Source organism: Chrysemys picta, chromosome 15 (assembly GCF_011386835.1).
Source record: "Chrysemys picta bellii isolate R12L10 chromosome 15, ASM1138683v2, whole genome shotgun sequence".
Lineage (NCBI taxonomy): Eukaryota > Metazoa > Chordata > Testudines > Emydidae > Chrysemys > Chrysemys picta.
In genome coordinates, this window is record NC_088805.1 from 8996012 (window position 1) to 9022787 (window position 26776).

Here is a 26776-nt window from a genome sequence, read left to right on the forward strand (position 1 = left end):
CATGCCACAACTTGTAAGCCCAAGGGCAAATTCCAATAAAGAAGTTTTTTATGTAGAATTAGGTTACAGGAATTTCTAAAGGGTGAAGTACAAGCTTGTAGTAACCTCAGGTATGTAGTTCATGTATACTGCCCCCAATCCCATCTTCTTTGGTAACAAACACCTTGCTATCATAGTACATAGATTTATGTACTCCAAGGCCGGAAGGGACCACTGTGATCATCTAGTTTGACCTCCTGTATAAAACGCAGGCCTGAGAAAACTTTCACAAAATATTTCCTAGAGCAGATTTTTTAGAAAGCCATCCAATATGGAATTTAAAATGGTCAGTGATGGAGAATCCACACAACCCTTGGTAAATTCATACAATGGACCTCGTAAAGTTCCCTTCAAACGAACTAACTCCCAAATGACTGAAATACAAATCATGAGTTAAATACTAAAAGACAAACAGTATGTGGCACAGATTAAAGCGAACTTGAAAACTACAGTGAAATTACAGTAAAACAGAAAAATTAAGAATTGGGAAGGAGACAAGATGCATTCTAAGAGTAGATTTGGCAAGAAAAGCATATTTAGTTTGCTATGTGCTGGTCAAATACTAAAACTGCAGTCAAACCTATTACAATGCAAACTGACCGGCAGCTTACATTTAACACCCAGTTTAGAAGTCATTGTATTGGGAGGGACAATTATTGTCCATTCCTGCCAAGTGACCAAAGGATTCTGGGCAAAGAGTTTCCAGAACTATAAAACCTAGTTTATTTTTATAGCATTATACGTGATTGTGTGATATCCTTTGAGAAGCCAAAATTACTGTCTCTGCCCTTAAATCTGCTCCTCATGCATTTATCAGGCACAGGGGCCAGAAAGGCAGCTGAAGGAGCACATCACCAGCAGGTCGCACCCCCAAAAAAGTAAAAACAGAAAAATGAAGTCTCCAGTGAATGAGGGAAGAGGAGAGAAGATATTATGGGAGAAAAAAGATGTATAAGAATTTGCTGTTCCTTCCCACTGTCCCTTCAAAGAGGACAGAAGAGCAAGAACAGAGAAAATAATGAGATATATTCATTGCTATCAGTATATTTCAAGAGCTTAGCCATAGAATCCCTACCAATACATTAACACTTCGGGTTCAGATGGCTCATCTTCACCGTCCTCTTACTAAGCAAAAAAATGACAACACACTTGCAATCTGTCAAAGGACAGTGACGTATACAGAAGTCAGGCTTCATCTCTCTAAAAGGATACATGCATAACTACACATAGGGGCAGTATGTTCCTTCTCAGACACTTCTCTAACCGTTCCTTAGCATGTAATAAAAATGATGTTCACTCGCAGGAAGAAGGAAGCAGCTGAATACATCATTCCATATACAAACAAGAGCCCGCAGTGTTACAGTGGCAGCTTTTGGACACTGAAAGGTTCCGAATTGATTACCTCTTGTGTTTCATGATCAGCCCAATAGAAAAGCAGATATCTTTGTGCTTCTCTTCAGAATGGTGCTTCACCTCAGGTCCCACTTCCTCCTTACGGCGTTCAATATGCTCTAAGGTATGCTGAACTAAATACCCCACTGCCCCATGCTGGGATGGATCCAACACTTGAACATGCTGCAGGATGTCCAGAACCTTCAGCAGTGAGAGAAAGAAAACTAGGTTTATAAACCGGTCTCTATAGTAGCTTTAGAAAACTATCTTCTCCATAGAGCTTAAGTGCCCGATTCTAGATGTCCGTTCCTCTTCAGATGAGGGTTCTCTAAACTTTTTCCATAAGGTGAAGCACATTTGCTACAGATTTTGAACAAGTCACCACCTATCCCCCTCTGCACAGACTACCTCCCTTCTCATTCAGCATCATGTAACATGCACATGGCAACTACTGCAATTACTTACCGGAAAAGTAATATTAGGAAAATATTTAACATATCAGCTGCCTTTTACTGCAGTTTAGCAGTGAAAGCGAGGAACCAGCACCCTGCAACCAGCCAGCTCTTCAAAAACCGGCATCTGCTCTAGACTGCAGAGCCAAAGAGCCCTTCAGAGTTGTTTCTAATTACAAGCACCCTTAATGCCCACTAATACAGTCACTAGCCTTTTAGCTGGAAGGAGTGGAAATAGTCCTTTCAAAGCCAACTAATGTCACTCCTAATTTCTCAGAAAGGTTAGCGTTGCAAAACATGAGGGGTACGCCCCTGAAAGACTCGTAAGCCATACAACCATTGAGAGCTAGGAGAAGGGTTCAGGATTCCAAACAAGGCTTCCGAGATGGTGGGAGCTTGTTGTTGCTAGACTACCAGACCGCTCTTATGAGACTATTCTAGAAACATATATTACACAGACATGCGTTATAAAAATGGGATACTCAGCGGGGCCCAAGTCATCTTAAGTAGTCTGATTTGTCTTAAAGGGTCAGGGGAAGGGGAAATGCATCCCATTCCAGTATCAAAAGCCTCATGTGCTTACTATTTGCTAAAAAACAAAACTGACTTACACACCTCAGCAGCTGTCAAATACCCCAATTATCCCTTGCCCAGCATCCCCCTAATAGCTTCTGCAACATGGTTATGCATTTTCATTACAAAATGCCTGCAGCACACTGAACACTGAAAATCTGGGATAGGATAACAAGTTAATATCAGAGTAAACATTGATCTGTTTGACATATGACTCAGAGGCAGAGAGGCAATGAACGAGGGCATAAAAATACTTAGACAAGTAATGAGCAGAGGGCTTGGAGGGCAGTGCTGCCTAGTTCAAGATCCTCTGCTACTTAATTTCGGTCAAATGTGCTGCATAGGACATGGGGTCTTATTTCCCATTTAATGTCTCAGCTAAGAGCATCAAATGCAAGAAATCTCTGGAAAAGCAAAGTCCTGGCATAGTGATCAAAGCTGTCTCGGATCTTTTGCTATTTAAAAGCAACCTGCTCAATTTTTGTTTTAAACATTACTTAGGAAGGGGAACTACACAAAAACGAGGAAGTTAGTTAAACAGTAATTAAATGGTACAGTGCCAAAAGTGAAATCCCTGCAAGCTGCATGGAAATTTTTTAAAGACTCCATAATACAGGCTCAAATTAAATGTATATCCCAAATTTAAAAACATAGTAAGAGGACCAAAAAAGTGCCACCATGGCTAAACAACAAAATAAAAGAAGCACTGAGAGGTGAAAAGGCATTCTTTAAAAAGTGGAAGTTAAATCCTATTGAGGAAAATAGAAAGGAGAATAAACTCTGGCAAGTGAAGTATAAAAATTTTATCAGGAAGGCCAAAAAAGAATTTGAAGAACAGCTACCCAAAGACTCAAAAAGTAAATAGCAAAAATTTTTAAGTACATCAGAAGCAGGAAGCCTGCTAAACAACCAACAGGGCCACCAGACAATCAAGATGCTAAAGGAGCACTCAAGGACGATAAGGCCATTGTGGAGAAACTAAATGAATTCTTTGCATCGGTTTTCACGGCTGAGGATGTGAGGGAGATTCCCAAACCTGAGCCATTCTTTTTAGGTGACAAATCTGAAGAACGGTCCTAGATTGAGGTGTAACTGGTGCATTAATTTTTCCATAACCAGAACCTCATTTTTTTGAGCCATTCCTCTACGGTTGTGCTATTTCTTTTTCTATTGAGAAACTATCAGTAGCCTAGCAGATAAGAAGTTAATTCTTCACTTCCTTTTGTGTGACCATTTCCGCTAGGAAGTCCAAGGAGGATTACCAAAGGACCATTTAGTAATAAATATTCAACACTTTGTAATGTTTGGTTATGAATTGCAATCCAGCAGTCTAACGACTGGACATGTCCACCCTATACGCATGAAATCTGCACTTTCGCCACAATTTTTCCACACATTTATCTTCATTCAATCTATATTTTATATACACATATTATACATACACGTATATTAACCTGCCTGGTAGGAGGTACCATTGAAACAGCATTTTAGAGAAATTTTGATTGCGTTACAGACTGAGGCTGCTGACCCTCTTTTCCAAATCAAATCCTATTCCTCTGGGGCAATCTTTCTACCCAGATCCTTTTCACAGCCTATCCTACACATAGATTTTTTTGGTTAGGAAAGCTGCCTGCAAAGATTGATATCAATTAGTCATATATATTTTTGTTTCCTAATTGACTAGACACCATTACTTCTATTAAAGTTAGCTTTCTGTATAAAACAGCTGAATTGAGAAATAATGCCTCATTTGAAAGTACCATGGAAGAATGGGCCAGTTAAACTTAGAGATAAAAAATTAAGTTAGAGAAGTTTCTTTACTGAATAGCCAGCCAACATGGCACACTCAGTCTTTAAAGCTCTATAGTTTGTGATCTGGGTTAAGCTCTGGATTATTTACAATGGGTGTCACTGGCGAGGGAAAAGAACTTCTCTCTAGTTCTATCCCAAACCACGGAGTAGCCTTTGTTAAGGGTAAGTATAAATGTCTGGAGGACATGATTTTTTTTTAATTTATTATCCATGGTAGTCTAGTGATGTTGGCACTGCCACAATTTTCTTGTTCAATAAAAACCTCAGTGTTTGTCTGAGTTAGGGCACCACCAATCCACTACTGCTTTGAGCTGGCTGGCATGTTAGTACCATTGACTATTTGGAACAGCTAGTGCACCCTGTTTAAAGATCTGTACAAAGTATCAGCACTCAGTCTTTTCTTATTCCATATCAATGCTAAGAGTTTCCTCTGTATTCCTGCTAGGGTTTTATCTGTGATGATTACAGAAAGTTGTTGAAACAAGACTCTGCTTGGCAAAACATTCATTTTCACTGGGGCTATTCTTCCCAACCAAGAAATTGCATATTTCCCTCAGGACTCCAGCTCCCCCCACCCCCCATTTACTGCAGTTCCAGTTTGACATTGAAATCTTACAGCTCATCTAGGGTGTTTGAGATTTGAATTCCCAGGTATCTTATAGGACTTATTATATTGCCCATTTGCATTCAAATGTTTTCTGGAGGAATGACTTCTCAGAGTCTGGCAAATTTATAGCTAGTATTTCAGATTTGGCATAACTTACTTTAATACAGAGGCTTTTCCAAACTCTCAGATTTCTTTAGATACTAGTTTTAGGGACATATTTGGTTTAGCTTAAAATATTACATCATCAGTATATAAAGCTATTTTCTGATATGTTCCTGCAAATTTTATTCCTGCGATAGATTCATTGCTCTTTACCGTTTTTGCAAAAGGCTCCATGGCCAATGCAAAAAGTAAAGGAGACAATGAATATCCCCTACCTAGCCTATGTAATTCAAGCAGGGAGATTTAACCCCATTAACTCACACAGGTGCTTTTGGGCTGGCGTAAAGAGCAGTTATCCATTTAAGGAATTGGGGGCCAAGGTCCACATGGGACATGACTTAGAATGTCTGGAACTTTACATTTAATCAAAAGCTTTCTCTGCATCAAGTGACACCAAAAGAAAGGGATCTTTTCTTCATCTGGCATTAAAGTTGTTTATAAGCACTCTCCAATTTGTCTATCCTTAATTAATCCAGTTTAGGGATTTAAGTCATTTGCAAAAGGTACACATTTAAGCAATAGTAAAACATGCATTCTGGTTAGCTCTGTTTGGCTCTTAAGATTTCACATTTATTTCCACAAATGTGATGTTCTCCATTGTTGTTGGTTTATTTTTTTTCCTATGCTGGATGGACACTTTGCTAAAAGGGAACCCTTAAAAATAAAAATTCCACATCACAGAGACTAGTTGAAAGCACATTCTCGGCTGGAGAAAGATGCTGGGCCCTCTGTCAGCTGTTCTCAGGTGCCAGTAACGGATCCCTGGTCCAGAAGTCTGGAATTAACACATGCACAGATGGATGCAATTCAGGAATCCTCAATAACTGAGAAGGTTGAGGATTTTCAAGGTGTTTGGCAAATTTGGAGCAGTAAATTAGTGATATGGAGAATACAATTTAAGGACATCATCTGTACTTAAGATCAACAAATTGCAGGACAGTAAAGTGGAAACTGAAAATAAATCAACCATAAACCTTCAAATCACTGGTGTGAGAGGAAGTAAATTGATGGTCTGGGGAATTTGCCACAGGTAGCTCTCTGAATCACAAAGCTTAGCTGTCCCATGTCACAGTACATCTGTCATTTCTACTTGAAGAGTCCCATGGAGAATCTTCATTAGCTTGTATCATTTTATTTGTGGGTGAATCTCTTAAATCTGATATTTCCTTCAGACAACGGCAAGCTTGGTGAACATTTTATTATACAAAGGTAGACATTCACGCTAGCTATACCACCCAAGCTTACTGAAGTATGCCTGCCAAAGAGGAATTTAGTTATATGGGCCTTCAATCAATGGTTTTGTAGTCAGATCACGTATCTTTGTAATGAGAAGGGTGTTTCTATATACTCCAAAATTGGTAATGGACAGGTGGTCACTTTGAAGTCCATGGAGATTAAGACAAGAATATTAGAATTCTTGGGGGGGGGGGGGGGGGAGGGAAGGGGAAAGGGAGGAGAGAGAAGAGATTGCTTAGAAGTTGCTGAAGCAACCGCAAGAGGAATGAAGTGAATGTTGTTGAAAGGTTGGGCTCCCTTCGTACATTCTTCACAATCCGAACAAGCAGCTATTGGATTTTGATTTTTAAAGGATATTACAAATAAAGACACGTGATAGAGTTTTGGGGATCTTGTTTTGTTGTATTCCCCTTGACTCCAGGAAATGGACAAAAAAAAACACAGTACACATATAATGATCCTCTTAATTTAGCCACTAACTTTCATCACGTCACTTGGACAATCACTACGTTGGGTAATATTGTGCTGTGCAGAAGTGATTGACAAGATCTGTGGAATATGCAGCCACGTATTATTCTCCATAATCAACCAGGATTGGGGCCCATTGTGTTAGGCACTGCATCAACATATAGGAAGCAACTGTTCCTGCCCCTCAGAACAATCAAAGATCTGGCAGCAGAGCCCTAAAGCAGCGAATGGGGTTATATTCGGGGGGGAGAGGGAGTAAAGTTCCAATGGCGAGTCCCTGCTGAGCAGAGATTTACATGTATTTTGATTTAAAAGGTATCCCCCTTCACTGATATGAATTGAATTTTGCTAAGTTATATGCAGCTGCACTGTAACATGCTCAATGTAATTAAATGGTTTCCTTAATGATGTGCTTTATTCTCAGCTTGATGGAAGGCTTGAGTGACTCAGACAATTTATATGTCCAGGTCCTTTCTCTGTCAAATTATTTGGTCTCCTGCCTTGATTGGCGTGACTGAAGCATGAGCCCCATTATTCTCATGTTTAGGATTCCTTTTGCAGTTGTTGTATTGTGAAAAGAAGTGGGAAAGGGTTGAGCGTGCCAAAACACAGTTCTAGTTTAGTTTATAACAGGTAATCCCAAAGATTTACTTTATCAGGAAATATTTTTCCTTAACCCAGTAAGAGCTCTTACACCCATGACCTCTGTATCATAGAAGATTAGGATTGGAAGAGACCTCAGGAGGTCATCTAGTCCCACCCCCTGCTCAAAGCAGAACCAATCCCCAACTAAACCATCCCAGCCAGGGCTTTGTCAAGCTGGGCCTTAAAAAATCTCTAAGGATGGAGATTCCACCACTTCCCGAAGTAACACTTTCCAGTGCTTCACCACCCTCCTAGTGAAATAGTTTTTCCTAATATCCAACCTAAACCTCCCCGACTGCAACTTGAGACCATTGCTCCTTGTTCTGTCATCTGCCACCCCTGAGAACAGCCTATGTAAAACACTTGTGTATCTTACAGCTCTATGGCTGTTCAAGTCTACCTAGAAACATACAATCTTGGTGCAGAGGTAAAGCACTAGATACATCAAGAGAATCTGAAAGCCCAAGTTAAAATGAAAAAAAAAAAAAAAAAAAAAAAAAAAAAACAGTTATGGGCAGGTAATCCTAACTTTTGACTCAGGTCAGAGGCTATCCACAGATATGCAGTGGGGACTACAAAAAGGAAAATCTCTTCTCTATACGGGAGATGTTGATTTTTGAAGTGTGATAATTCTTTACATTGTTTGTACAACAGAAACAGCTCTTGGCTGACTACAACACAAGCTACTGTAGCCCAGAATCAATCATCTACTGTTTTTATAGCTTACCCCTATGATAAAATATATGACCAAGCGTTAGGGTACCTTTTCTGGCCAGATTCCCAGGTGGAAGTATAACCTAGCCTGGAGCATTAGATGCTGCACATTGTCCGGATACATGGCCAGGTACAGATCCAAGGAGTCTCTCAAGAGCTGGTAGGACTGATCAGTGCTTTCCCTACCAGCAAAGAAGAAATTCAATTTTAAGGTTAAATCTTCATTTCCTTTCCCTATTACTTCAGCATCCGGGAGACAATGATCAATAATGACATTACACAGTACTGGTACTCATCCAATTGGAGCAACTCCAGGGGCTTATTGTTGCTAACAGCATCCACTACACTCTGCTAGGAGGGAACTGCACTAAAATTGCCCTACCAAACTCTACTCCTTCCCTTTGGAAAAAAAAAATCTCATGGTTCCAAGACCCCTTTCAGAGACTTCACTCCCCAAGTTGCAAGCTTTCTTTCTCTCAGATTGGGATATGGTTCTCCTTGCTCATTCATGCTTGGAGCAATTCTTTTAGGGTTGTGCTTTTTTGGTCTTCTATAACTAACAGCGAAGACTCCTTAGACAAAATGAAGAAAGGTGCTCATAAATAGAAACAGAATTACAAGTCTAATGATGACAGCCCCAGTGTAACCACACCCAGTTGATCATGTGGGATCAATCCACCAGATCACAATGGAAGATCCTTTTTCTCTACAGGATAGTGAAAACTCTAATATGCCCTAAAGGAAAAACAGTCCCTTGATTTGCTTGTATGAAATTTGTTTTACTAAATACTTTCTCTGATATTCACTCTACAGGAATATTCTTGTTAAGAGTCACTAAATAACGAGAAGTGATGGGTAGAACTGCCAAGTGAATAACTGATACGGCTTATACCCCGTAAATCCACTCATGACTGCCACAAAGAAGCATATTACTGATCAAAGCAGAATTTTTCAGGTCCACATTTATGTAAGGCTTTAAATTCTTCATGAGGTTTATGTAAACCTTACCGCTTTCCAAGGTTTAAGAGGTTTCCCACCATACGCTGCAAGACCTCCTTTGAAGTAACCACTCCATAGAACTCCTCTGTTACATGATGGCCAATCAGGTACTCGCATTCTTTCACAGTTAGCTGCTTTCCCTTTCCAAAGGCATCTATGTATATGTAGTCAAAGATGTCTGTGCTTCTAATGAAACACCAAGAAAATAAAGTTTGTTTAAGTTTGAGGTGAATATTGTCAGTACCTCAGCTCCTTTAGTGACAGGGTTTAGTCAGTTTCCTCTTATTTACCTTCTTGCAAACACACGGCAAAAGACTACAAAAGTCAAATTATTTTAATCAGTAGTGCTTCGTCTCCCCAGAGAGGCTTGCAAACTATTCTCAAGTTTGCTTTACCTAATTCTATGATATATTTGAAGGCCATGTTTGGCTAACAAGAGATTGTTGTACAATGCAGCCCATGGCAGTGTATTGTGGCGGGATGGGAGTCAAATACCCATCAGGGGGTTGTGTAATCAAGTTCATTGTATTGAATGAGATCATTAACATTACCCCTGAAATTTGTACTTCTGGGAGTAACATCACTGCCAACAGCCAATCATTAGGTCATTCGAGGAGTCACCAACACTGATTCAGAGAGCAGGTGGGTACATGACACAATAGCATCAGCTTCTATCAGTTGTGCTGCACAAAGGATTAAATGAAATTCCTTAAAAAAAAAAAGCTATAAAATTATGAAAAGCAGAAGTGCTACCCTAACTACTGTTATATTGATTCAGGAAGTCTGTTGCCATTCAGAACCCTTTGAGTGAATACACAGCTGTGTATTCACTTGCTGGCTGATGTACAGATTTAGCAATTAAACTCATATCTATATTGGACAAGATGCTCCTGCATTTATGGGTTACCTCAGAAAATACTTTAATGCTGAAACAAGAAGTAACTTTTCTATTTGCATCAGAAAAAAAAATGTGAAAAAATAGTTAACCAGGAACTTTCAACCTGATCTATTTTAACATCTTGTCATCAGAGATGGTTGCTTTACTTGACCTCTCTGCCAACAGAGTCAGGCTGGGAAAACTGCCTCCTGGGGGGTAAATGGTTTATTGGTCTTCCCAAAAGTCAAATGAAATTAACAGAAATCTTACCCTTCTTTCCCTTGACACCATCTCAGCAGGAAGTGACTAGGAAAGTTGACTGGCTCGAGTCTGACTCCCAACTGCCTGGCAATTGTTAAATAGAGCACAGACAAGCTGATAGGGATTCCCGTCCTACGGATTAAAACCTGAAAAATGAGACTAAATCAGAGGGAAGCTTACAAATCATAGATCATTTAATGCAGGATGTTAAAAATTCAATGTACAGAGTACCAGGATTCTCAGCTGAGATGCAATTTTATTCAAAATGCCTCAAAATGCACTGACCCAGCAACAAGAGAGAGTTAACATACTACGCTGTTTACAGCAAGCCACCCCTTTGTGACATTGGTGCATACAGGTTTATTTTACTTACTCATCTATGCAAACATGACAGAAGTGCAAGTAGAATTCTCTCTCACACTTGTACTAGCAGTGGCTTCCTTGGCTGGTTCAGTAAATACACACTTGCCTGGTGAATGTATGAATTCAAGGAGTTGTAGTAATCCATCTCATTTCCTTTGTATTTTAATTGTTCATACAGGACACAATTCACAGCATCCAGTACCTGCCTTTGAAACTCCACATCAGAAACAATCAAGACCTCTCCTAAAATGAATACAGAGTGACAAGACTGAGAGAAAAGATTATTAAGTAATAATAAAATCATTCCTTGAAAGAGAGCAAACTTCACAGAACACTTCATAAGGTTCAGGGGAGAGAGACTCCCCTCTTTCAGATCTTAGAAGACACTCAAGAGTGTGATTTGATTGCTGTTCAGTCTGTAATGGCTCCAAGAAAGAAAAGAATACCTCCCAAGCCCCATGTTAAGACTATTTAAAAATTATGGAGTAAGTTAAACAAAATAAGCATTGTTTAGGCAAGATCAAGACTATAGCAACATCAGTCTGAAAGGGCCAACTGGACCACATTTCTCTACAGTACCTGCCTTTGGAGCCAAGCTTGGATGCCTAGGGTTTTTGGTCCGCAGGACTTTGCGAACTTTGTCTGTGATATCGTCAACCTGCGCTTGGATACTTGTTAGACAGATGTCTGAGAGAGGATTACAGTACTGGTCAATTAAAACAGCACCTGGAACAGATAAGCTATTTAAAAATAGGATTTTGGTCTGTTCTTCACTTTCCAGCTCTTTGTTTAAAAGCACATATTTTAGCAAAACAAAAGACTTTTTTTTTAAAATGTTCATTGGTTCTGATATAAAGTCATACCCAAATCATAAAACAGAGACACAGACACAAATGATACGGATACTTTGACTTAAAGAGACATTTATTTAAGTCTTGCAACCACTTCTCAGACTTTCAGATTTTGAATCTCAAGTATGCAACCTCCTGCTCTTTAGAGCGAATTTGTCCCCCAGTTTCTTGAAAGCAGAAGTAATGGAATCTCACACGGAATAGGAGAAGCTGCATTAGATCAATTCTGTACCAGTCATCTCTCTTCCCTGCCTCTTTGAATCTTTTCAGCAGCTTGCTGTCACTTATGTCTAACTCAAGAATCTTACCTTTAAGGCCTTCCATACTCTCAATCCAACTCCATTTCTGCTCATATTTCTTTCTACTACAGCCTTGCTCCCTGCATTCCTTCAGGCCTCTCTTCTTATTGCTCCATTTGTCCCCTACCCCCACCCTTGATGCTGTCTTCATTTAATATGTCCACTATTCTTGGAACAGTCTCCCATTTTTGTCCAAGTGTCCTGTGTCAAACTCCTTGAGAAAAAAACACTTTCTGAGAATCCTTCCTTGGTTGCCTTGTCACTGCTCTTTCCAAAACCTCCCTATTGTCCAACTTCTTGTCCTAACTATATTCAGCTGCCAAAGGTCTATAAGATCTCTGCAAAAGGGATCATGTCTTTTCTAGTTTTGCAAAGTGCCACATACATCAGCAGCCCAATATGCACGACAAAAACACCTCCTGCAATATCAGCCAGAGTTCCCCTCCAAAAAAGCCCACAAAGTGTCAGCCTTTGGCTTCTATGTCCTGCCCCAACACATTCCCTTCTCTAAAGTCTACCACCACTTTTAACTCATAACACCAAAATAAACTCTCTAAACTATGTTTTAACTTTCACATTTATCATATTTTTAGAGTACACACCAAGACTGATTGCTTCTTCCCCAAATCTTGGGAGGACCCTGCACTTCCAAAGTCTAAACATATTCTCTCCCTAATTCTCTATTTCAGGCTTACATGACGTAGCTCAAGAGTATGAACTTTGGGGAAAGCAGGTGTCCAGCAATACCACAAGTTTTTTCTAAAGAGCACTTGTTTCCACTATCAGAACTTTAAAAGGAGGGTGTTGAGGATTTTATTTTAAATAAACTACATCTCATTTTTAAGAAGCCTCGTGTAGTGTGAGTGCCTTACATTATGCTAATACAGTAGTGAAGTAGGCTGCTTGACATTACATAAATACTGTCCCCTGGGACAATCACATAAGTGCATCTCCTAAGACGACACCGGTGAGCAAACATTTTAAAGAAAAGTAAGATTACTTGATAAAAGAAATGACAGCAAATGCCTTTGGCAAAGAGTAACCCTGAGGAACAAAGTTGAAAGATAGTTAATAAATGTTGATTTCATTTGTATACAGGAAGGTTACAAAACATGGTATAAAAACAAACCTTTCATAGTGACATTAATCTTCATTCTGTTAGTCAAATATGCATGGAATGTAAATATTTATTCTAAAACATTTGAGGACAAAGTGAAAACACCAGAAATATTTTTCTAGACAAAATATCATTTAACATAAAACATCATTTGGGGGGAGGGATAGCTCAGTGGTTTGAGCATTGGCCTGCTAATCCCAGGGTTGTGAGTTCAATCCTTGAGGGGGCCCACTTAGGGATCCGGGGCAAAATCAGTACTTGGTCCTGCCAGTGAAGGCAGGGGGCTGGACTCAATGACCTTTCAAGGTCCCTTCCAGTTCTAGGAGATAGGATATCTCCATTAATTTATTTATTTATTTATATACAGAAGCAAAACTAGTTGCAACTCTTATTAAAGCACATTTACTTTGACCAATTACAACAATGCAGCTACCATATACCTCAGTTCTAGTTATCAGAGTCTCTTTCACAGCAAAGTGTTTAATTCAAGCATATGTTTAAGTGCTCTGCTGAATACAGACAGACAGCTGAATTTAGGCCAGTGGTTCTCGAACTTTTGTACTGGTGACCCCTTTCACATAGCAAGCCTCTGAGTGTAACCCCCCCTAATAAATTTTAAATACTTTTTTATAAATTTAACACCATTATAAATGCTGGAGGCAGAGCGGGGTTTGGGGTGGAGGCTGACAGTTCGCGACCCCCCCATGTAATAGCCTCGCGACCCCGAAGGGTCCCGACTCCCAGTTTGAGAACCTCTGATTTAGGCCAAGGTGCCTAATAAAAAAAAAATGTACATCTCCATAGTCTAACAAATAGCCAAGCTGGTGCAGAAATAAACACAAAGCCACCCATCCACCTCCCACACCTCCAAAAAAGTTAATGCTGAAACAACATAAAATCAAAACAGGGAAATGGTATCATTGTGCATCTTACCTTAGAAGATACCACATAGGTACTATATATGTCACGTCACTGAGTATGTCTGCAGTCTGGCTTGGTTTAACTGATACTGTTAAGTCATTTTCATTAAAACAGCCAACTAAATACACTGTTATATGGCCCTTTCCCTCTCCTACCATCAAAAAAATTCAGAAGTATTATATTTTATGTACAAAATAACAATGGTGATTTTTAAAAATGCATTCAATAAAAAGGGCAAAAACTGTCTGATCAATGATTTCCATAGACAGCTGATGGGACTAAAAGAGTAGATGCAAGGGGTTCGGAAAGCTGGGCCTGAGATGTACGGTAGCTATATTAGTATAATCGACCAAAGGAAATGCACTCGAATGTGAGCTGTAGTTAGCTTTGCCTCCGCGTATGTGTAATGGTATTTTGTCTATAAAAGCATAGATCGATAGAAGCATGTGCTTAAATGTTTTGTTGAATCAGGCTCCTAGAGGCCTTCTGGCAGACAGTGCCATCTGACAAGTATTTTTGCTTTCCCAGTCACACCCATCGGCATTTGTGAGCATTATCGTGCTCAGCAGAGAGAGAAACAAATGAAGTCTTGACAGCGATACAAGTCCAAGCAGATAGCATTAGTTTTTGAGGATTTCAGCTACCTGAAGAGCTCAGGTCTATTGTTCAATCACTCAACAAGATCTAGTAAAAATACAAACAGCTGACAGTCCGTTTGAGCTAGACAGCATTCAATCACTACCTTGTTAATAATGGTGACTATCATAGGGATTTTGGTAACTTTTTGAGGAGTCAATTTGTGCCTCAGTTTCCCTCAGTCCTTTATACAGCTATGCACTGAGACTTTGTCTACAGTGAAGTTTTAGGTCCATGTAGTTACAGCACTGAAAGACCACCCTATGCCGACCTACCCCCCATTGGCGTAGACAAAGCAAGGTAAACGGAAGAATGTTTCTATTGACTTAGCTACCATCATTTGGGGAGCTGGTGTTCCTACAGCAATGGAAAAACCCTGCTGTTGCCGTACTTACACTATGGGATTATGCTGGCATAGGTATGGCACCACAACCATGGCTCTACAGTTCCTGTAGCATAGAAATGGCCTGAGGGTAAAGGGAAGGGAAAAGTTGTTTGTTGGTTGGAGAGCAGAATCATTAACTAACTGAACAGAGCCTACCCTTGTGAACGGAGGATCCAGAAGTAAGGTTGCCGATGGTCTAACCACACAAAACCAAACACCTTTGCCCCGCCCCTTCCACAAGGCCCCACCCCTTCTCCGAGGCCCTGTCCCGCTCACTCCATTCCCCCCCTCCCTCCATTGCTCACTCTCCCCCCACTCTCACTCACTTTTACTGGGCTGGGGCAGTGGGTTGGGGTGTGGGAGGGTGGCTCCCTGTCAGTGGCGCAGTGGGGCTAAGGCAGGCTACCTGCCTGCTCTGACCCTGCACTGCTCCCAGAAATGGCCAGCACATCCCTGCAGCCCCTGGGAGGGGGGGGGGGGCAGGGGGCTCCGTGTGCTGCCCTTACCTGCTGCAGTTCCTGGCCAATAGGAGCTGCCGAGTCAGTGCTCAGGATAGGGGAAGCATGCAAAGACACGTCCCTCCCTCTTCCCCCCCCCACCCAGGGGCTGCAGGGACTTGAAGGCCGCTTCCGGGAGAGGTGCAGGGCCAGAGAGCCTGCCTTAGCCCCACTATGCTGCCAGACTTTTAGTGGCCTAAAATCTCCCAGATTGGCTTCAGTAGCCACTGGGCGGTACAGCCCGATTCCGGGAGACTCCCGGCGAAACCGGGACAGTTGGCAACCCTATCCAGAAGAGACAATGGAAATCCCAATGGCCCTGGAAGAGTCACACCCAAAAGACAGCCAAAAGGAGGAGTAGACTCCCCCTACATCTCTGCAGGAAAGCAGAGCAAAGGCCGCAAGTTGGAGAACAAAGGGGGAAGGTGTCAGGTGTCTGTATTAAGAGCAGGGTATACGGACACGGAGAAGATTCTCTCCTGGCACTGGGAAACAAAAGGGGAGCAGGGCATGAAACCATATCCTGCCTCTCTCATGCTAACCTAAAGACTTTCAGACTCTGTATTGCACATGATCAATCAATATTACCTTGTTCTGAAAAGGCTGCCTGGTGTCACTGCAGATACTTCCTCAGAACACTGTCCTAAAGGGGTGGAAATGAGTCTCTCCCAGGACTCTGGCTTGGCTGGACTCACTGCAGGGAGCCCCGGAAAAAGACAGGGATGGCTGGTGCCTGAAAGCCCAGTTTCTGAGTTGTGAAGGCCACAGCTCTGCCCCGTGGATCCTTGGAGTCTGTCACACTGCAGAAACACTCCCAGGACACGGGTTTCAGGGTAAAGCATAGACCAGACCTCATGAATCCATCACAATAAACCATGAGACTTCTTTCAGGCCAATACTCACCTTCCAAAAATGACAGTTGGTCCCCAGGTCGTTCAAGATATGCCTTCAGATTTTTTAAAATATTCTGTTGTCGTAGAAAGTAAAGAATTTTCTTTGCATAGTATTTCCAGGTTAGACACTTCCTGTAGAATTAAACATAAAAACGTAAAGGCCCTATCACCTACTAAATTAACAAGTAATGGCGGAATCTCTGCAAGCCCTGTTGTTTCAAAGATCTAATAACCATCAGGGGATGTTTAAGGAGGTGATCTTGAATGCAGTCAAGGCATACGTGGTTAGGGGCTTTAAATGCCAACCGTTCCAATTTACAGACACTCTAAATCACATCTATCAGGGTCACCACTGGCCTTTGCCAATTTCCTCAAACTCTTCTGTTCCAGAATGTTAACAAGTGGACAAGTTCAAGACCCGGAATAGCAAAGCAGAATTCCATTCGTTTTCACCATAGTTTTATTTCACCCACTATTACTGCCATGTGTTTACTGGACCAAACTTCTGATGGTAGAAGGTACAAGCTTTCAAGCCTCACAGAGTGGCTGAACTAAATACATGTTGGGACAGATTGCTAAACAAATCGGGTTCTGCATGCTGTAGGAAACTATTTAAAAAGAAATGGGCAATTGACAGTTAGCAGGTAACGTGGTGTGTTACAAATTGGTGTAATGAGCCATAAAACCAGTGTCTCTATTGAGTCCATGATTTTTGGTGTCTAGCAGAATTATGAATTTAAGCTTCCAAAAATCGCCTTTTAAAGGTGTTCCGCAGATTTCCTTTGAGGACAAGGACTGAGAGGTCACATATGGAGCAACTGCTTTGTGAAAAGTGTTCGGCCACTGGCTTTTATCATTTTTCTGTGAGTTCATTTCAAAGCACAGCGATGGTCTGGTTTCACCTACACAATTGTTGTTGGGCCATTTGATACACTGGTTGATGTACGCCACATGAGACAAGGCAAGTGTAGGAGCCATGAATCTTGAAAGGTGTGTTGTGGGGTGTATCGATCATTGTAGCAGTGGTAGTACATCTGCAGGTTTTGCATCTGTTGTTCTGGCAGCTTTGAGTTGGTGTGTCAATATTGGTGGGGAGCTTGCTTCTGATGAGCCTAGCGAGGTTGGGGAGTTGTTTGGAGGCCAGAAGAGCAGGGTTGGGAAAGATTTCTTTGGGGATGTGGTTCCCATCAAATATGGATTGTAACTGTTTGAAGATACCCAATATGGGTTCCAAAGTGGGGTGACAGGTGACAACTGTGCAGTCAGTGGGTTTTTTCCTCCTGTATTGAAGCAAGTTCTCCCAGGGTATCTGGGTGGACCTTTCCATGATGCAATCTATTTCTCTGGTGGAATGCCCTTCTTTAGTGAAGGCAGTTTTAAGTGTGTTTAGGTGTGTATCCCACTTTCCTTTCTGAGCAAATTCTGTAGTATCTGAGTAACTGGCTGTATATACATTTCTCGGTGTGTCTGGGGTGATTGCTGGATCTGTCAAGGCAAGTGTGGTCATCTGTGGGTTTCTTGTATAGTCGTTTGTAGGATTCCACTGTTGAAGCTAATCATGATGTCCAGGAAGTTGATGCTGGTGTGGGAGTGCACTAGGGAGAGTTTGATGGATGGGTGATGGTAGTTGAAGTTATGGTAGAAATCTATGAGGGAGTTTAGGTTGTCTGTCCAGAAGATGAAAATCATTGATATATCTCAGGTATATCATTGGTTTCATGGTGCATTTTCCCAAAAATTCTTCCTCAAGGTGGCCCATGAAGAGTTTGGCATACTGGGGAGGCATCCTAATATCCATGGCTGTTCCTATGGTTTGTAAAAAACGTCTGTTAAATGTGAAATTGTTGCTGGCGAGGATGAAATGGATGAGTTTGATGCTGCATTTAGGGTGGAATTCTGAGTGTTGTAAATTACGTTGTGGGTATCTAAGGCAGACAGCAATGCCATCATTGTGAGGGATGTTGGTATATAGGGAGATGACATCTATAGTGGCAAGGATGGTGTTCTCAGGGAGGTTGTTAATGTTGTGGGGTTTCTAGAGGAAATCAGTTGTGTCTCAGAGGAAGGTGAAACTTGTGTGTCATAAATGGTTTGAGGATGGTTTCTATGAGTCCTCATATTCCTTCAGGAAAAGCGCCAAGGCCATTTAGGATGGGTCTGCCTAGGTTCCCTCATTTGTGTATCCTGGGAAGCATGCAGAAGGAAGGTCCCTGGGTTTGTGTGTGATGAGATTGTAAAGTTTTTCTTGGAGCTGTTTGAGGAAGGATTTGATGGTATCATTAAACTCCAGTGTAAACAGTGGTGTGGGGTCTTTTTTGAATTCTTTACACTAGGTAGTGTCTGAGTTGTTATCTGTTTTTCTCTGTGATGTACACATCACAACATACAGACTATCATGGCACCCACTTTGTCTGCTGGTTTGATCACTATCTGGTGGTTGGGATTTCAGGGATTGTATAGCTATCCAGTCAGTGGTAGAGACTGTGGCGGATATAACGTTTGATGAGGATTTCAGAGTCAATTTTTTTTTCTTAAAGCAATTGATGTAATGATCCAGTGTGTGGTTTTGTCTGCGCGCGTGTGTGTGGGGGGGGTGCATCCAATCAGATTTTTTTTTTTTTCTTATGGACTGTCAGTGGAGTTGTGAGTAGTGTTGTCATGGAGTCAGCAGAAGATTTCTTCTAGTTCTCCACATGCTAGTAAGGTATCAGGTTCCGTGGTGGGGCAGAAATTCAGTCTCTTGGAGTGTACAGATATTTCAGTTCCGGTAAGGAGTAGTCTTGATAGGTTGATGATGTTGGGTTGTTGTTTGGTGTCCTTGTGTTTGGTCATGGTGTCTTTGGTTTCTCCCGGAGATGGTATTCTGTGCATTGTGGAAGTTGATTCCACTTATTGTTTTTGTGTTGGATGGCTGTCAGAGGTGGGGATTTTTTAAATAGTTGTTTTGTGTTTCCTGCATGATCACTAGTAGGTCTCCTGATTTTTTTTTCTTCCAATGTGTAGGAGCACATGATGATTTCTTGTTTGAGCTGGTCTATTCTGGAGTATTAAGGTACAGAAAATGACTTCTCAGTTTTCCGAGGTCCTTCTACAGAGCTGTTCAGCGTATATGAAGTTGTATGTAGTGGTCAGAGGGTTACAGACGGCGAGTCCTCTGGAATGTTCTGTTTCTTACATTTGCTCAGAAAATAAAAGTCGCTGTTCAGTCTGGCTTCCTTCTTCATGTTGTGGAGTTTCCATTGAAGCACATTTGAATTGCTTCCTTGAAGAGAATTCCCTTCTCTTCTTCCTTCCCTCCCAAGCCATAGACCAGGCAACTCTTCTGCATCCTGCCAACTGAAAGAATCAAATCCCATAATACTTTATCCTCCACTAATTAATCAGGATGCTCCATAGGGACAGCCGCTTTATTGGAACATTTTCCAGGGAAACCATTTAGCCTAATGATATTGAATGGCAAGGACTACGCTCAATCAGGGTGTAATTAGCATGAATTCTGCTTTATGGGAATGCATTTGGCGAGTGCAAAGGCTCAAATTGTGTTTAACCAGTTGTCAAACATGAAATGAAAGCCACCATTTCAACACAGAAGTAACCAAATAAACACGAAGAGAAAATTAAATGAATAGTTTCATTCTAGTTTATGTCTTTTCAAACAGTCCCTTTAATCAGGACAACAGGCTACCAGGCAACATTAAGAGAAATCTACTGTCACTTCAATCACAACAGAAGCAGCATTCTACTGTTTGTATGCCACTGATAGCACAGCACTGTAATGGACCCTTGTTTGAATGATAATGCTCACCTCTTCGCTGCACCAGAGATTAACAATGGCAACAAAAATATTTACACAGACAAGAACCAGAGGTGTATTGGTTTGTTTCTACCTTTAATTTAAATGATCAGTGTAACACGCTTGTATTTGTGCAATTTAACCAAAGAGTGCATTTTGTAGTGGCTCAAACAAGCTGATTTCAGGACAAAAAAAGTTGTAAGCTGCACTTCCCTACCAAAAACCAGAAAAGCAACAAAAGGACTACAAGCACATTGTGCCAAAACCATGCTTATTGTAGAATATTTCAAGTGTTTTCCCTCTGGAAAGTTATTTCCATTAAGCTTGCTCTGAAGTTTAAAAACAAAGAGACAGTTACTACCTAAGGGAAAGGAAGGTGAATATCAAGATAAACTTCATAATGCTGAGATTTATTAGGGTGTGACATTTATCTATTTTAAATGAGGGAGGATGAAATGAGCCTGAATTTGATCGGAGTGCATTCAGCACTTTAGGATTCACCTCAACTCAGCAAAGATGAAATTAGTCTTTTCCGCTTCCATTTCTAACTCCTTTAATTTTTCTCTCACCTTCCTTCCATGTTAAGGATAGACATCAGCTCGTCCTCAAAAAAATGACCCGGGCACCCAAGAGTCTCAAGGTCACTGAAGCCATCACAGGGGACCTGCAAACAGAACACTGTGTTATACACTACTGAAGAGTTTACTTTCTCAAGAAGAAATAGGTAATTTCAAAGAAGTTTCAAGAGCCTATTTAATACTTTGTGTATACAAGTGAAATTGAACTGAAAACAGATTTTCCAGGCCTGGCAACTGAGAGGGTTGGAGGGTGCTCATCTATAATACTAGGCCTCCAATAATTCAAGTGACCTGAAGTTTTGCAGTCTTCCAGCTATGATGAAAGATGCATCTGAGTAAACATCAATGACCAGCCATGGGCCCCAGTAAACAAATAACAGGGCAGTAATTCCTGATGTGGGTGACATAGTGGTCCTGTTAGTTTTACAGTGTATGTAAAACTACACAAATGCTACAGAAATGGACATGGAAAATACTTAAGTTACTTTTACTTACTGTAAAACATAGTGCTTTGTGTGTCTATTGATTATATCCATATTATTTCTTTAAAAATGCTGGTCTAGCCCCAGTACCCAACACTTATGAGAACACATTGTCACACAATCTATAAAAGTGGCAGAGCCAACTAATCTGAAAAGAATGAGATAGCCGCTTCTGAAGGATCAGTACGTTTCCAACTTCTGACTTTCTCTGCCCTGTGCTGATTGTCTGTTTGCTCCTACTCCCGCCCCCGCCAAGTCCCTTGACATCAGCTTCAGTCCACATCTGTCCCTCCTCCCTTGCCTTACCCCCTTCCTTTCCCTTTAGCGGTTCCCCTCCTAAGTAAACCCACCCAAGGGGGAAAAAATCATGGAACTAACATGCCATCTACCACCATCATATTTTTTCACTCTGCTTGCGTGTTACACCCTTTCCCCCACTCTACATCCATCTGGTCTATTTGGTCAATAGTGTTTCATTGTTTCCTCGTACTTCCCCTCATATCCATCTGTTCTCGCTTCTCTTACACTTAGATTGGAAGCTCTATTGGACAGGGACAGTCTTCTCGTTCTATGTTTGTACAGCACATTAGCACATGAGGTCCTGGTCCATGACTGGGGCTCCTAGATGCTACTGCAATACAAATAAATCATAAGAATAATGGCTAGAAGGAAATGTAAAGATTCAGCCTCAGAGCGAGAAGACGACGACAAGAAATATGAAGTAAGAGATACTAGTGCACAAACGGCTAGGTTATTTTCAAGTGTATAATAAATTAGAAACCTTACATGTTCTGAGAAGAATCTTTTGGAGAATGATGCTACAATTCGTCGAGTTTCTAAGCCAGCATTGTGCCGTGCTTTATATTCCTTTAGCCAATTGACGTTGTCTGTATGGCTATAATACTTCAGTAGTGATGGCCACCTATATAACACACACAGAACAGGTTCAGTGGTTAATACTGCAGCCTCCGCAAGACAGTTTAATATTGTAAAATATGTTACTTATTACTAGGCGGTTAACCATCTGTGACTTGAGTACCTGAGACTAAGTCAAGACAAGTTATATTTTTAAAATTCATCCACATACTGAAGTAAAAGAAGGAGAGTATAATTCCTATTCCCCTTCAGTCTGATTATTTCTGGTTAAATCATAAGAAATTACAGTAAACACAAAGTAAGCATTATGGGAAAAAGTGCTGAAGAGGCACAGATATCAGAGACTTGAATGGGACTTATGTTCCTAAATATCTTAGGCACTTCTGAGAATCTCCCCCTAAAGCTTTACAAAATAATTTTAAGTCCTCAGATCAATAAGAGAATAAGCTTATAGTTTTAAACTACATATATTTTCTAATATTAAAGACAAAACAGCTTAAAGGTGACATTGTTCTCAACTAACAGGACTTGAATTCATTGCCCTATGTTTTTCCTGCTACAGCTGAGATCTCTAACTAAAAGGGTATGCAGAACGTAGCTCTGGATACGGAGTTAGGTGTAAACAATGACCAACTATTGCAGGAAAAATCACAGAATTCTGAAATCAGATCTTACTAACGGCTTCTGCAAGTACTTTTAAAGTACACAAACACACACAAACTTAAAGATGCACCTGTTTTGATCAGCCCTTCAGTTTGAAAGCTAACAAAGCACAAAGCCCTTCTCACTATCTCTAAGCCACAAAATGCATTTGAAATGAAAGGTCAACTGCAACTGACATGTCTGAGGCTAGTATTGACAAAAGCACTTTTCCCAATAAACTGGCATCATTTGAGACACCTGCTCCGCGGCAGCCCCAGTGTAAGAGAATAGGAACCAGCACAGTGATACCCATGACTGCTCACAGAAAATCAGCTGCTTAATGAAGGTGTTTAAAAGATGAAGCAGAATTGCACTCAGTACAGCTGGAAATATTGTGTGCGGTTTCTTAAGATAAGAGGTTACTTGTAACTTGCTGTAATTTTTAATATTTATTTTTAAAATTTTATCAGAATGTTACAGGTTTTCATGCACCCGTGTTTCCTGTCACAAATCTGAAAAGTAAAAATCTAGGTTTTCTTCAAGCAATGACATGACTTGCCTTAAATAAAATGTGTTCAGATTCTTAAAGTAATGAATGACATGTTTTATTTCTATATAATAGATATTAACTACGTCAATGTGTAACTAATAGTGTTTGAACTAAAACATATGGAGAATATTTTAGTATTAGTTAAAAATAAGGCTACCCTGAATTTGCTGGCACACAAACTCAGAGGCTAGCCAAATACATTTGTATTTCTATAGTACCTTTCATTTTAATGGATCCACAATTACTCACCCATGACTAAAATGCAGCCACATTGCAACAATACTAACAACTGTTTATTTTAGGATGGTAAGTCAAGAATAATTTGTCCAACTAAAATTACAGTGAGAATTTGAGAGAGATAAAATGTAAATACTCAAAATGGAATCTGGCCAGGATTACAAGGTCAACATCTAAACTCTTGCCAAAAGTTCTATTATCAAAGACGTGGATGCTACTGCAACATGAGCATCTACTAATCACTCACCATAATCAATTTCAAGAATGACTCTGAACCATTCTAAAAGTTCAGGCTTGCTCCTGAAATTATAACTACTGAATTGATGAACATATCTGGCTACCTATCCAAAGTCATAGCTTGCTGAATTGATGAACCAGCTATTGTTCAGTAGCCTCTTTCACAGGTGGAGAAAGAATAGTTTCATTTACTAACCTAAATTTTAGAAGCCAACTGGCAGAGAAAGCAACACAATTTATCTTTTTGTGCCAAGACGTGAACAAAACCAGGTAGCAAATGAATTTATTCTAATCTAGAAAGCCCAGTAGCTTTAGTGAATTACAGAGATTCATCTAGAGATTCATCACAGATTATATAGTGATTTTAGCCCTTGAACAGTACATTGTATATTCAAACTGAAATTTTATAGGCGTTCAATTTTATATGTTAAAAATTAATTTGAGAACATTTTTATCTGTTGAGTTTATCATTTCTGAGAAAGTGAAACAAGCAGATGTAATCGCTTGCACTACCCAATTTGGCAGCCCTCAAAACTAATTTTATTGACAATAGCTTATATTGAAAGACTTCTGAACTACACACATACTTATCTATTTCGACCGATGCTCGTGATGGGAGTGACTGACAACGTTGTTTTCCTTGTTTCACCAAGCTAGAATCTCGAAGTTTGGTTCACTTGCTCACTATGGGTTACCAAATACAGTAATGGATAGGGGTGAGATGGGGCAAGGCAGAAGAGTTCCCTAATTAGTCCTTTGTCCTTTCCATCAGAAGTCAGCAAAAAATATTTTACAAGCTTTGGTTGTTGTTTTGAGCTACAGTCTTCAGATGCAATACACATTATGGACTCCCAATTACAAAAACAAATGTAACATTTCTTATGTTACTACAAGGGCATTCGTCTATATGTACACTTCTTCACATGATAATCACGTTGAGTATGATGCTTTTGATTCAGAGAAGATAGGGTCACCTAAGAATAACATGTCCTGTTTATTGGATTTTATCACCAAAATTTCTGGAGTGAGTTGCACTGAGTCACATCCACCTGACAGGTGCATCATTGCCCTCTAATCTCTCTCTCCAAACTAGAGCTGGGCAAAAAATCTCCAGCAAATAGTAAACTTGCCAAAAATGCACTTTTGAAAACACAGAAACTATTCATTAATTCGGGTCAAATTTGGTGAATAGCTTTGGCAAAACAAAATGAAAAGGAATTTAACTAGAAATTTAACCATTTTTTAACAAACAGCAGCAAAACCTAAAAATGACCCAAAAGGAAATTTAAAAAATAACAAAAAAACCACCACCACATTTTGGGTCCATCAAAATGTTTTGTTGAACCCGAAACAAAAAAATATGGGGATGGAGGTTGGCATGAAAAAACAGAACTAGGGAATATTTTTAAATATGTTTTCCCCAGATTTTTTGGTTCAGCACCAGAATCAGAAATTATTCACTCAACTCAGTTTATTCCACATTTCAGCATCCTGGAAGTACTGCTCTGCCCTGGCGCCCGCCGGGTCGGAACCGCCCCCCCCGGCTCTGCCCCCCGGCTGGGTCGGAACCACCCCCCGGCTCTGCCCCTGCGCCCCCCGGCTGGGTCCGAATCGGCTCCCCCGCCTCTGTCCCAGCTGGGTCGGAACCACCCCCCCGCCCGCCTCTGCCCCGGCGCCCCCCGGCTGGGTCGGAACCACCCCCCCGCCCGCCTCTGCCCCGGCGCCCCCCGGCTGGGTCGGAACCGCCCCCCAGCTCTGCCCCGGCGCCCCCCGGCTGGGTCGGAACCGCCCCCCCGGCTCTGCCCCGGCGCCCCCCGGCTGGGTCGGAACCGCCCCCCCGGCTCTGCCCCGGCGCCCCCCGGCTGGGTCGGAACCGCCCCCCCGGCTCTGCCCCGGCGCCCCCCGGCTGGGTCGGAACCCCCCGGCTCTGCCCTGGCGCCCCCCGGGTCGGAACCCCCCGGCTCTGCCCCGGCGCCCCCCGGCTGGGTCGGAACCGCCCCCCCGGCTCGGCGCTCACCGGAGGCGGAAGCGCTCCCGCCAGACCTTGCCGCGGGCCTGGCACACGTCCCGCAGCCGGCGGCAGGTGCAGGAGACGCGGCCGATGTCGGCGGCGCTCAGGACCCCACTGCACAGGATCAGCTCCAGCAGCTCCCCGGGCAGGTCGGTGAGGCCCATCCCGCCGGCCTCCGCCGCCGCCATCTTGGCTGTTTACCTGAGTGAGTGACCCGCGCGCGGCCCCGCCCCCTCCGCAGCGCGGCCGGGACCCGCAGGGGTAGGGAGCGTCTGCAAAGTTCGATTCCAGGAGAGGCGCAGAGCGAGGGTGGGGGGGTGTCGGGGGTGGAGTCTATAGCAGCTCCACGGGCGGTGCACAGCTTGGCCCGCTGCCCGCCCAGCCGCGCCGCGGGGCAGAGGCGTTAGGGGGCATCTGCAAAGTTCATCTTCCCTGAGAGGCGCAAAGCAGGGCGCAGCGCCCACCCACAGCAGGCACAAGAGCTGCTCAGGCTGAGGACTGCAGGAGGAGTTCGCGTTGCCCATTGCATCAGAGCCTGGGTTCTTGAGCTGAATTCGAGTTTTTTATCTGAGTCCGGGGTTCTCGATCTGAATTCGAGTTCCCGATGTGAGCCCGGGTTCTCAATCTGAATTCGAGTTCCTGATGTGAACCCGGGTTCTTGATCTGAATTCGAGTTCCTGACGTGAGCCCGGGTTCTCGATCTGAATTCGAGTTCCCGATGTGAGTCCGGGTTCCCGATCTGAATTTGAGTTCCCGATGTGAGCCCGTGTTCTCGATCTGAATTCGAGTTCCTGACGTGAGCCCAGGTTCTCGATCTGAATTCCAGGTCTCAATCTGAGCTCAGGTTCCTCTTTCGATACGTTCTGCTAGCACTAAGATTGCCAGGCCTCCGTTTTTCGACTGGAACGCCTGGTCGAAAAGGGACCCTGGTGGCTCCAGTCGAAACTGCCAACTGGGCCGTTAAAAGTCTGGTCGGCAGCACAACGCAGGTCGGGGGCTAAGGCATCCCTGCCTGCTCTAGCTCCACGTGGCTCCTTGAAGTGGCCCCTAGTCGCATGGACAGCCAGGGAGGCTCCATGGCGCTGCCCCCGCCCTGAGTGCCGGTTCTGTAGCTCCCATTGGCCAGGATCCACGACCAATGGGAACTGCAGGGGCGGTGCCTGCGGGCGTG

At 42.2% G+C, this 26776-nt stretch overlaps 1 protein-coding gene across 4 annotated transcripts in view; it reads right to left on the reverse strand.

The window, feature by feature from the left end:
- FBXO21 (F-box protein 21) overlaps positions 1 to 25842 on the reverse strand; it is a 31654-nt gene extending 5812 nt beyond the window's left edge. The window contains exons 1-10 of one of the 4 annotated variants that reach the window (XM_008171506.4): positions 25612 to 25842; positions 21839 to 21974; positions 20562 to 20656; positions 16210 to 16331; positions 11180 to 11326; positions 10707 to 10843; positions 10247 to 10383; positions 9109 to 9285; positions 8150 to 8282; positions 1442 to 1632 (exon numbers count right to left, since the gene is read on the reverse strand). In XM_008171506.4, the coding sequence (XP_008169728.2) occupies positions 1442 to 1632; positions 8150 to 8282; positions 9109 to 9285; positions 10247 to 10383; positions 10707 to 10843; positions 11180 to 11326; positions 16210 to 16331; positions 20562 to 20656; positions 21839 to 21974; positions 25612 to 25793 (1457 nt within the window). In that variant the 5' untranslated portion in view covers positions 25794 to 25842. Of the gene's footprint in view, positions 1 to 1441; positions 1633 to 8149; positions 8283 to 9108; positions 9286 to 10246; positions 10384 to 10706; positions 10844 to 11179; positions 11341 to 14819; positions 14892 to 15894; positions 16332 to 20561; positions 20657 to 21838; positions 21975 to 25611 lie in introns of those variants that run through there. The other 3 variants (XM_042843190.2, XM_042843191.2, XM_065568301.1) reach the window with 3 other exon arrangements.
- Between the last annotated feature and the right edge of the window lie 934 nt (positions 25843 to 26776).